At 33.1% G+C, this 12,843-nt stretch overlaps 1 protein-coding gene across 1 annotated transcript in view; it reads right to left on the bottom strand.

Annotated features, from left to right (window-relative positions):
• Aqr (aquarius intron-binding spliceosomal factor) overlaps positions 1 to 12,843 on the bottom strand; it is a 105,899-nt gene that overhangs the window by 79,206 nt on the left and 13,850 nt on the right. The window contains exons 5-8 of the mRNA XM_047539593.1: positions 8,248 to 8,368; positions 5,476 to 5,616; positions 3,513 to 3,581; positions 2,069 to 2,169 (exon numbers count right to left, since the gene is read on the bottom strand). Coding sequence (XP_047395549.1) covers positions 2,069 to 2,169; positions 3,513 to 3,581; positions 5,476 to 5,616; positions 8,248 to 8,368 — 432 coding nt within the window. The remainder of the gene's footprint in view (positions 1 to 2,068; positions 2,170 to 3,512; positions 3,582 to 5,475; positions 5,617 to 8,247; positions 8,369 to 12,843) is intronic.

The raw sequence follows: 12,843 nt of genomic DNA, 5'->3' as shown, positions 1-12,843 counted from the left end.
AGGAGAGATGGGAATGGTAAAGATAGTAGAATGAATCAGACATAACTTTCGTATGTTCATATGTGAATAAATGACCAGTTTAACTCCAAATCATGTACAACCACAAAAAAGGGAAGTTATAGTCCATGTGTATGTCAAAATACACTGTCATATATAACTAAAAAGAATAAAAAATTTTTTAAATGTAATAAAAACATACAGAAAAAAAACTTCACACTCAACAGCTTACCAACACCCATTAAATAACTCCGCTTTCTCCATTTGATTTGCCTCCAATTCACAATTAGTCAAATTCTGACTCTTTTGTCCAATTATTACAAATACTTTCCATCCTTGCCTTAAATCTTGCTCACTCACCTAAAATCTACTAATTCCAGAGAGAATGTTCCAGAATTCAAGTTTGATTATAGCACTCTATCAATAAAATCTTTTGGGGGATTATCATCACATAAGAGATATAAGTTTTCTCACAAAATTATATTTTCTTACTTATAAAGTGGTCAAAGGGAAAAAAAATGTCTAGGAAGAAGGAAGTAGGTCCATATTAGAATTCTTCCAGATACATCAATTTGTATTTTTAGGGGCAAGTTACTTATTTTTTTCCAAACCTCAGTTTTCTCATAAACCCCTGGGGCTTTGGGAAAGGCCTTGGGATGTGTCGATACTTTGTTCACAGAACCAGGGAAGAAAGAAAAAAATCCAACGAAGAAAAAGAGAAGTTATAGAACTTAAGGAAGGAGAGATATATAAGAAATGTAGCACTATTGACAGAATAAGGGGTCAAGGGAAATGACAAAACAAACAAACCCCCCTAAAATGTCAAATGACAGAGGTGACTGGTAAGGTCAAAAAGAACAATTTTAGGTTGGAGTGGAAAGTAGAAACCAAAATTCAAGTCAGAGTTACAAGGTTTGAAGGAAAGGCAAGTATAAGCTACTCTCCTATAAGGCAGAGGTAAAAGAAGCTATCATAGGCCCAAAGAAAGTAAACCTTGAGAGTGTGTGTGTGTGTTTGCATAAGAGGAAGAGAAAAAGAAGACAGTAGAAGAGTGAATGAAGATGAAGAAAGAAAAAATACTACAGCTAGAACAGTTCTGGAGCAAATAAGGCAAGAGCAGAAACCAGGTAGTTTCAAAGACAGAAACAAACCTGAGAGCACAGAGGTCCTTCCCTGTGTCTTCACAGCTCTTTATTTCATGAAATAAATATTAATTACCACAGACTTTCATCCAACTGCCAATAAACACTATTAGAAACAACCCATAAAGTAAAGCTGATGGCTGAAATTGTACACAGTAAAATTTGATAAAAAAAATTAAACTTGGTAGAAATAACTGACCATTAAAAAAAATGATCATGCCAACATCTAAATAGCATATAATAAAAATATACTGATCAAAAATGAAGGAAAAAATCAATTTGTAATAAAATTTAGATCAGAAAATTTTGGATACGGATGCTATAAGAGTCACTGTCAACAGATACTTTAATCCCTATACTTGATTTATTTTTTCCTAGGTATGGATCACCATCAAACATACTGTATAATTCATCTGTTCATTGCTCTCTTTTCCAACTAGAATATAAGCACCATAAAAATAGAAATTATTTTTTACTTTGTTCTTTGTTGTATCTCCAATGCCAAATATAATCCCTGTCAAAATAATACACTCAATATTTGTTGAATAAATGAATGAATGATGGTGGGGTATAGAAAACTCATTGTTAAGAATAAAGGAGTAAGAAAAAGTTGAACTGATTAATAGTCTGAAGACTGGAGAAAACAGAACCATTCTTGAGGGACAGATGAGGGACAACAGGAAGAAAGAAGAAAAGTGGTACACTGGTACAGAGAAAAGGAAAGAAGAAAAGTATGTTGTGGCTTTGATGATGTTGTGGCTTCTTTTTAAGACCTCTGTAAAAAACATTCCTACAATAGTCTTAATAAAAGCACTTATTAAAAACTTATTTGGACACAGCAATACATCAAATGAAGCCAAAGATAACATTGTCTAAGAACTGTAATCCAGCACAATAAGCTAATATGGGATTAAGCTTTGTTAACATACTGTTCTCTTGCTTCTGGATCCATCTTTTCATCATTCTTTTTAATCAAATTCCAAAATTTTCTTAGCTTAGGTGTCTTTTTTAATTCTAATTCCAATCGCGCCTGAAAAAGAGGTGCCGTTACATTACCAGTAACTTCAATATTTAAAAGGATAAAGACTAAATAATCTATTAACTGGTTTCCTAATACATGATAGAGGGTAATGTGATAAAATCTAAAAACAACAAAACAAACCTTGAAAACTAAGAAATGATTAATTTCTAAAATTCAATTCTAATACTTGTTGAAAAAAAAAAAGAAACTGCCTTTTCTAGTCAAGATTTTAAGCTCAAAGATAAAATTTCTTTATTTCTCAAATTCAGTCTGAAAAATATCAACATTAACAACTGTGAGCATAATCACAGACATCTGAAAAATGACTCTCAAATAATGAACATAAAGCAACTATCAAAAGTAACAGAAATGCCATCAGTAAATTCTCTATTATGGTACTTCTTAAGTTCAAACTATTCATATGTGCCTTATATTTTTATTCCATTAACTGCTATAGTGAATGAGTATTCATATCTGAGCATGTACAGAAATAACTATGTGTAGGAAATACAATTAAGAATAAAGGGTTAGCTGGGTGTAGTGATGCATGCCTGTAATCCCACCAGCTTGGGAGGCTAAGGCAGGAGGAACCAGCCACCCTCAGCAAAAGTGAGGCACTAAGGAACTCAGTGAGACCCTGTCTCTAAATAAAATATAAAACAGGGTTCGGTATGTGGCTCAGTGGTTGAGTGCCCCAATATTGAAAAAAATACATAGGGGCTGGGGAGATAGCTCAGCTGGTAAAGGCCCTGAGTTCGATCCCCAGTACCAAAAATAAATAAATAAATAAATAAATAAATAAATAAATAAATAAATAAATAAAGGGTTACCTTGAAATTTGACAGTTTAAACTTATTCCCTGAGATATGTAAATTTGATATATGCACATATTATCCAATAAAGATTAGGTAAAAAAAATGAAAGTCATTAATATTAAACATGATTCAGACCTTCTTCTGTAGCTGTATGTACATTCTAAGCAAGGAAACAATAAAAATTCAAGTTTACATATAGTCTTATCCAAAGAACTACAATAGGAACAATAACCATACATTGTTAAAATTAAGCCTTTCTCTACAAGCTCAAAAGAGAAAGGAATAATTTCTTTCTCTATAAACTCTATTGATACTAAACTTACCTTGTAATATTGAAATTAGGTGAAACATGTATTAGGATGCACATTAAAACTTTAAAACTATAAAAACTACATATATGATAAGTTAATGCATGATAACTTCTAAGGAGAAAAAGGAATTTTTAGCTAACACTTTTATAACCATATTAAAGCTACAGTCTATCACATCTTCACTTATAACATATACATGCTTAATATTCTGAAATTAGATACTTACAGGCTGTAAGCCCATCCACATTGGGAGTGAGATAAGCTGCTGTACTTGACTCCGTATCAAGTCTACTTCCTATTAAAGGTATGAAGCAAAAAGTCTATAAACATTCTAGCATTTTCAACTAAGTTTTTATACAGGTAATTTTACGACTTTTTAAGTCCTAAGGGGAAAACATGGCACCAATACTGAAAAGTTGGTGATATTTTAATAAAAATATTAAAATAAAGTTTAAAGTTCAATACTTTAAATAAACAAAAGTTAGTGTTAGTTATTAACTGATCTCATATCTGCAAATTCACCTATTCACAAGATTTGTAAACCCAAAATCAATAGCACAGAGCCTCAAAAATTTTGAGTTGCCTGATATGTACATTCCTAGCTAAGGCTGAGCTGACCCTATTTGAATTGCAGTTCTCACACTAGAAACAAGTATCCTTTTCGTGATCTATTCAGTGCTACTTTTTTGGAATTATTAAGCTTTTTGTTGGTGATTTCATAGTTTAAAATGAACCTCCAAGAACAAACATGAAGTGCTTCTAATGTTCACTGGTACAATAAAGTATTTTTTTCTGTCCCTCACAGAGAAAATACATTTGTTAGATAAGCTCATTCATGAATAACTCACTCAGGAAGTTGAGTTCAAGGTTACTGAATCAAAAATATGTATTAAATAAGATGTCTTTAAACAGAAACACACATAAAATAAGATTATGCATTTATAGTTTGACAAAATGTTGCAACCAGAGACTTGCAGGAACCTAACCTTACTTTTCCTTTAGGAGCCAGGATTCATTATTAGCTTACTCAGGATTCAGTTACTTTACAGAGCAAATGTAATTGCTTCAAATAAAGTTGACAGCATACTGAAAAGAAAACATTTTCAACATAAAATTGGGTTTTAAGTTACTTAAAATTAGCACCAAACTACTGGTATCTAAACCTTGTTTTTATTCAATTTCTCATAAGAAATTATGTCTATTTGTATTTATTTTTGCTGTTTAATTTAATTAATGTTAAAGAGGTAAAATTGGTATCTATTGGGAGCACCATAAATCTTTTCTTTATGGCATTACAAGATCCGAGTGAGGCAATACATAGCATAGAAACAAGCAATAAAAATTCATCAATCAACATCCAGTCTTCAGGATAAGAAAAAATTCCATGCATTCTCCTGCAAGGCTCTAAGTGCATTATCAATAAAAAAATTTATTTTTAAATAAATATGGATATACCTTCAGATAACCACAGAAGGGAAGATCAAACGAAATATTCTATTTTTTACAAGATAATCTTACAAAGGATGAAAAGTTATCACACACAACGCATTTCCAAAGATCATCCACTATTGTCCTTAAATAATCAACTCAAAATATAACCCTCTTGCAGGGCAAGGTGGCACACGCTTGGGAGGCTGAGGCAGGAGGATCCAAAGTTCAAAGCAAAAGTGAGACACTAAGCAACTCAGTGAGACCCTGTCTCTAAATAAAATACAAAATAGGACTGGGAAAGTGGCTCAGTAGTCAAGTGCCCATGAGTTCAATTCCCAGTACCAAAAAAAAAAAAAAAAAAAGAACCCTCTTGCTTATTAGCCAGTCTGAAGCAAGACCAAAAATACTGAAACTACATTTTAGCATGCAGCATGTGGCACAGGTTTCATTAATCATAGTTCATATTAGTCAGACTCTGCTGCTTCTCATTTTTGTGTTCTCTTTGAATTTTCAGTTCTCATTATCATTTTTCTTAGAGTCTAGGTAGAATAAAGCTAGGATCAAGTATAAAACCACTAAAAAGTGAACAAATTTTATAAAGTTATTTTATCGAGATGTGATTAAAATCAAGCTTTTAGCATTCTTTTTATTCCCCACCTCTTTGTATGAAAAGATGGCCACAGAGGTAATCACACCTAAACTCAACCTAAAAAAACAAGAAAACTTGAAAGTTGCCCCAAAATATAAAGTAAAATTACCAAACTATTGAAGCAATGATCAAGAAAAAGCAATAGAACTGTCTGTTCATGGAGTGAAAATTCACCATCATTTTCAGCTAATGCCGCTTTCAAGATGCGCTTAAAAAAGAATGGGAAGTGATCTGGTTTCTTCTTAAAAGTCTGAAAAGAAAAATAAGAATACATTTTGAACTAGCTTGTTCATGCATTTTTCTTCCTTAAAGCAACATCAGTAGCTTTAGAAATCTATTAACAAAGTCAAATAATTAACAAAAAGATTATTTGTACATGGGTAACGAGGCATTACATGCTTATTTACAATTAAAGATAGCAATTCAAAATACAGGTTTCTAACAGAAGAAACTTGCAGAAATAGTTAGCTAATAAAATAATGGCTTTAATTTCTTTTGTTTTTCTTCTGCAAACTATACTTGTATTGAGCTTAAGCTTTGTTTTCTTATTAAGAATCTAAAGCATTTTTAATTCCTTTGATTTGAACAAAGGAAACTACATGTTTAGGAAAAAATAGTTTTCATACTGTAATTAATCTCAGCGACAGCTTATCCTGCTTTATAAGGTGCTTTCCTTTCTTAACATGTAAATATATTCAAACCTCTTTGATCTACTTCCCCTCCTACTTACTATGATAGTCAAGTGCTCCAAATGTGTGCTCCAATACTAGTTTCTACTAACTTCTCTAAACCAAGCTTCCATCAATATCACTCCCATGACACTATCACGGCTGCCAAGTCCACTGAATCCTATCAAACCTCAACTCCTTTTCACTGTACTGAAGGTTTCTCTTCCTTTGTTACTTAAACAGTTGTGTTCCTATTCTTCTTTTCCACCTCATATTACTTTATGGTATACTAATGATTCTAAGTATACATCTTCAGTACAGATTTCTCTCCTTAGCTCTATATTCTTAGATTCCTCTACCAGGAAATTTCATCTAGTTATTACAATATTCATCTAGATAATACAAAGACAATTCAAACTCAATGCCCTAAACTCAACTGAACAGTTTTGTACCCTCCAAAGTATTCCTCAACCCTCTACTCCTATCTTGGGAATGATACTATCATCAATTATATTCAGTTGCCCAAGTTTGACAGATTATTGACAATAACCCCCTTTCCTAATGCCACTTTACTTATCAAATCAGATCGATTCTACTTTCTAAATACTATATATCCTCTGAATCTGTACCATGATTCCCCTTATCCATAAATTCACTTTCTAGGTTCTAGTTACTGGTGGTTAACAGCGGTCTGAAAATATTAAATGGAAAACTCCAGAAACTAAAAAAAAAAAATCCCTAAGTTTAAACTGTACACCACTGTGAATAGTGTGACAAAATCTTGCTCTATCCAGCCTGGGGTGTGAATCAACCCTTTGTTTAGTGTATTCATCTATGCTATATACATTACCCACCCATTAGTCACAGCCCTCTTAGTTATTAAGCACATTGACTCTAATGGTATGGCAGTGCTTATGTTCAAGTAACCATTATTTTACTTAACAATGGTCCAAAGTCAAAGAATAGTGATGTTGGCAACTTTAGTCCAGTGTATTTTTATAGGAAAAAATAAAGGATACATACCATCCAAGGTTTTAGATTTCTACTGGGAGTCTATGGATGGCAGGTGGGGTGAGCTCCTGTGTTGTCATTTTTCTATTTTAAACCCTAATCACCAAAATGGTCTTCATAACATCTTTATAACTATCTGGCTCAAAAAAATTTCCTTCTCCCTTTCTATAATAGCTTGAAACAACTTCATGAAATCCATTGGGTCTCTCAATAGGACAATAAAATCATAGTTTACTCTAAGCTGTAATGTGTCCTGAGATGGCAGTCACTTAATGAATACTTGAGAGACATGTCCATGGTGGTTTTATCTTAAAGACTCTAAACGTGGGCTGGGGAGATAGGTCAGTTGGTAGAGTGCTTGCCTCGCAAGCACAATGCCCTGAGTTCAATCCCCAGCACTGCAAAAAAAAAAAAAAAAAAAAAAAGACTCTAAATGTCATTTTAAACACCTTCTCTTTCTGGAGACTACCTCCTCAAAGTAGATGACAAATATCCATTCCCTTCCTTCATTTAAAAAAGTATGATTGGAAGGAAAGAGACTATTGATAAGTTGGCCATTTTATGGTGGGCAAAGAAAACCTTGGACCTCTAACTGACCAAGTTTCTATCGAGTCAACATCAAAAGAAAACATAACTTCATTAGAAATCTCAAAAAGGAAAAACAGATCCCAAATTGAGGACAGAAAAAACTGAAACTACAATATAAACCTCTGTCTTGACTTTTGAACATTGTCTAATTGTACTTATTAATATAACTTTCTTTATTCCAGCTTCTTATGTCTCTATAATTCATGTTATTCTTTAGTTCTAGGCAAAGCAGAAAAATAACTCCATATTTACAATTTTTTCAATTACAAATTAGAAGTAATTTGTAATTACTTATAACTAATTAGAAGTGTAAATTAGTAGTGTTCACAGTAAATTAGGAGTGTCATAATTTAAAAACTGATATTATCTTTCACATGTCCACTCTCTTAATAGTACTTTATTATTGGGTAAAGTTCTGCTCTAAAATCACATTTATTGTCTTTAAAAAGTTCTGGGCTGGGGAGATAGATCAGTTGGTAGAGTGCTTGCCTCACAAGCACAAGGCCCTGGGTTCAATCCCCAGCACCACAAAAAAAAAAAAAAAAAGTTCTGCTACTTTATAATGGCTTAAGTAGATAAAGTATAAAAGCTATGAAGTAATTTAAATCTGTTACCTCCCATGCAGGAACATTTTCTCTGAATTTCTCATTCACCATACAGCAGATGGACATTAAATAGGCCTTGCTAGATACCTCTGGAGAATAATTCATCCAGAGATAATTTTCAAGATACTGGCTGTAAAAAGTAAAAAGACACTGAATATTTCATTAGTACCACCAGTCACTGTATTATATCACTCACCTGGAAAAACAATTATTTACATAGTCCTACACTTTCAAGTAATAAGATATCAAAGGTTATCAACATACATAATTATCTCTATAAGATGAACAATAATGTCAAATATATATCAGCTCTAAAACAAACTAATATGAAGGGCACTTTCACAAATAAATGTATCTGAGACATTAGCACTAATTCCTATCAGGAAAAAATGTCTTTCAAAAACTAAGAAAGAGGCTGAATCACAAGGAGGCTTGGTAATTTTTAATTTACATTATTCTACATAAGTCACTTTTCCAATGTAATTAGCATTTCCCCCTCCAGATACCAGAATTCTTGTTTTAAGACTTGTGGAAATATTCCTAAACAATTTGAGGTACTTCTGATTTCCAAAACATAATCTAGTCATTTCTTACCATTCAAAGTAGTTATTAACATCAATTATTCTACTGGCTGTAAAATACTGTCAAGCACTAACAAAAAAAAGGCAGGACAGTATACATTGTGTGTGGTACTGGGGACAGAATCCAAGGCCTCATGCCTGCTAGGTAAGCATTCTACCAATGAGTTACATTCTCAGTCCTTTATTTTATTTTTAAATGTTTTTATTAGTGCACTATAATTATACATATTAATGGAGTTCATTTTGACATATTCATACATGCATGGAAAATAACTTGCTCTGCTTCAATCCTGAATACTTCTAATTTCCCTTTCTCCCTTCCCCATTTCCCAGTCTCTACTCTATTGGTCCTCCTTCTATTTGTTTATTGTTTTTTTTTTTTTTTAAATTGGTGCTTTCTAGGTATACATAAAAGTAGCATTCACTGTGGTATATTCATATATGTACACTGCATAATTTGGTCCATTTCATTCTACAGTTCCCTTTTTTCCCGTCCCTCCTCCCTCCCCCTCAATCTCCTTCTTTTACTTTGCTGATCTCCCTTTCATTTTCATGGGATTTCACTGCACCCCACTTTTTATCCTATTTTGCACCAGCTTCTGCTGAGATAAAATATTCAATCTTTGACTTTCTGGATTTGGCTTATTTTACTCAGCATGATATTATTCTCCAATTCCATCTATTTATCAGCAAATGTCACAATTTCATTCTTCTTTATGGCTGAGTAAAACTCCATTGTGTATATCTACCACATTTTCTTTAGCCATTTGCTGTTGACCCAGCCCTTTATTTTATTTTTTAAATTCTGAAACAGGGTCTCCCTAAGTTGCCCAAGTACTGCAAACTTGTGTTCCTTAGTCTCCCAAGTATCGAGATTATAGGCATGTACCACCATACCTGGCAAAAAGCAGGACTTTGGTTCCAGCTTTAAATCATTATATATGCATAAATTTTCAAACACATACAAGCACACATTGACAATCATTTTAGATTCTGTTACAGTACTATAAGTTTTTTACTTCTTTTTATGCTTCAAGAGTCTATTTATAATGGTATGTCCATGGACCTTTAGCAATCCTTCTTGGTTAATTTGCAACAACCTTAGTAATTATGTAAGCTTTTAACCAAAATAATGGTCAAAAGAATACAAGAGACTAGAGTGCTATGTCATAAATGGGTGAATCTTCAATGCATTCTTTTCTTACAAGTTTAAATTTCTTTATCCTGAATTATGTCCTTTAGCATTTCTGTCATCAATAGTGTATTAACCTATCTTTCTTTGACACTGATTCATAATTTAGCTGGGAACAGAATTCTATTTATCCCCCTACATATGATAATGGAACATCCCATTCCATTATATTCTCTATTACTATAATTGAGAAGTCTATAATCAACTATTTGTTCTCTTCTTTAATATATCTTTTCCCTCCAGCAAATTTTAAGATCTTCATTCTATCTTTGTTGTTCTGCAGTGGCTGTTTATGATTTGCTGTATTTCTAGAATTTAAAAGACTTGTATTTCAACAACTCTAAAAAATTTTTGAAGATCATCTCTTCTAAACTACCACTTTCCCACCTCTCTAAATCCTTTCTGAAACTCTCATTAGACTTCATTCTAGCCTCTATATCTCTTTGTTATTTTTCATCTTTTCTTTGTTATTTTCTAGTTAATTTCTCAGATCTCTCTTGCAGTTTACTAATTTCCTTTTTAACTATATCTAATTTGATATTTAATTTGCTCACTAAATTTTAAGGATCAATGATTTTTATTTCCATTATCCCAAAGTCTGTACATTTTTAGTGTCTTCTTTCTTGATCATATATTTTGTTTCTCCTTTTATACCCATACTAATTTTAAACATAAAAATTCAACATTGTGGCTGGGCATGGTGGTGCACTCCTGTAATCCTAGCAGCTTGGGAGGCTGAGGCAGGAGAATTGTGAGTTCAAAGTCAGCCTCAGCAACTTAATGAGGCCCTAAACAATTTAGTGAGACCCTATCTCTTAAAAATGTATATAAAAAGGAGTGGGGACATAGCCCTGTGGTGGTAAAGTGCCTCTGGGTTCAATTCTCGGTACAAAAAAAAAAAGATTTGACAGTGTGTATCAAGTATTTAATTATAAAAAGTTATTTAGGAGAAGGATTTAACTGTTCTTTCTTATTCACTCTTGGTTAGCTTAATTTTTGTAACTGGGACTGTGAACTCACCTTTATCAGGGGTTTATCTGTAGGAATATTTTACAAAATGGTTGGACTACCTATCCTTTCAAAGTATCTTCATATTTATTTCTGCTAGATGCCCCACAGATTTTACTACCTAGTCACTGTTTCCAAGAGTAATGTCTTGTTCTGAGTATGACAAACTCAAAACCGATTCTTTACATTTTTCATACAAAGAAACAAAGGCAATAGTCAATGATTGGCCTCATGTAATATAGACAAGGCCTTGATTTTGAACAACATCTCTTCCTCTAAACTCAAGGATTTGTTCAGTTATTCCCTGATAGTATTTTAGCAGTTACATCAAATGCAATTTATATCATATATAACAGTACCTCCTTCCAACAAATTTCATCAACAGAAACCTTTCTTTCTCAGTTCACTTTCCAATACCCAGCTAACTTTGTCTCACTTTCTTCTCTAGCAAGAGCCCCTAAATTACTTTTTTCTCTTTTTTTTAATAATTATTTTATTTATTTATTTTTATGTGGTGCCAAGGACTGAACCCAGTGCCTCACTCACGCTAGGCAAGCACTCTGCCACTGAACTACAGCCTCAGTCTCCCTAAATTATTCTATAAAGTATACACAAACTTTAGAATGGTTATGTCTGGAAGCTGGTTAGAGAAAATGACATTCTTACATTGAAGGTATACACAAAATTTCCTAAAAGACAACAACCCACTTTTTCAGTTATTAAAAATCTTCCACTGTCATTGATGAATTCAGTGTTTTGTTATCCAAAACACATCCTGCCAGTGGCTTAGACAAAGGGAAATGACAGAAAGGGAGGGAGGCTGGGAATAGGAAAAAGGGAAGAATAATTCAGACATAAATTTCCTATATTCATATATGAATTCACCGCTAATGAAACTCTATATCAGGTACAATCACAAGAATGGGATCCTAATCAGAATAAGTTATACTCCATGGATGTATAATATGTCAAAATACACTCTACTGTCATGTATATGTGAGTGTCATGTATATGTAAAAAGAATTTTTCTTTTCTTTTCTTTTTTTTTTTTTTTTTTTTTGGGTGTTGGGGATCGAACCCAGGGCCTTCTGCTTACAAGGCAAGCATTCTACTGACTGAGCTATCTCCCCAGCCCCTAAAAAGAATTTTTCTAAAAATCCTGTACATCCTCCTGATGTCTTTACTCTAGATGTCTGATTAATTTTAATTGTATAACATTATCCTCTTGATTTGCTATAGTCTGGATCTTGAATATCTTCCAAGGGACCATGTTTTGAAGGCTTGGAACTCAGCCTGTGGTGCTATGGGGAGATCGTTAAACCCCTAGGAGGCAAGGTTTAGTGGGAGAAAGTTAGGTCATTGGAGCCATGCCCTTGAAGGGGATATTGGGGCCCTAGCCCCTTCCTCTCCCTTTGCTTTTCAGCTGCCTAAGGTGAACAGATCTGTTCCACCATGTGTTCCTGCCATAATTTATTATGACACCACAGGTCTAAAGACACAGGGTCAAGCAATCATAGTCTGAACCCTCTGAAACAATGAATCAAAAGAAACCTTTTTTATTATCTCAGCTATTTTGTTACAGTAATAAAAAGCTGGTTAACACAGCATTCTTGAAAGCTGATGTGACACGGTGGAAAGGGCATGTTTATCTAAGGACTAGGTAGGTCTAATTTCTAGCTTCAATTTTCTCCTCTACAAAACAGGATGATCAAAATGGGATTTTTGTGAAGATGTAATGAGATCATATTATAATATAAGTTCTTACAGTTACTTACTTTAATTCCCAACTACAAACTTCAATTTCCTTCTGTGAGAATGGTAAGA

This window comes from Sciurus carolinensis, chromosome 2, assembly GCF_902686445.1.
Source record: "Sciurus carolinensis chromosome 2, mSciCar1.2, whole genome shotgun sequence".
Classification (NCBI taxonomy): Eukaryota; Metazoa; Chordata; class Mammalia; order Rodentia; family Sciuridae; genus Sciurus; species Sciurus carolinensis.
Note: the sequence above shows the minus strand (reverse complement) of the source record. Positions and strands in the feature narration are given on the sequence as shown.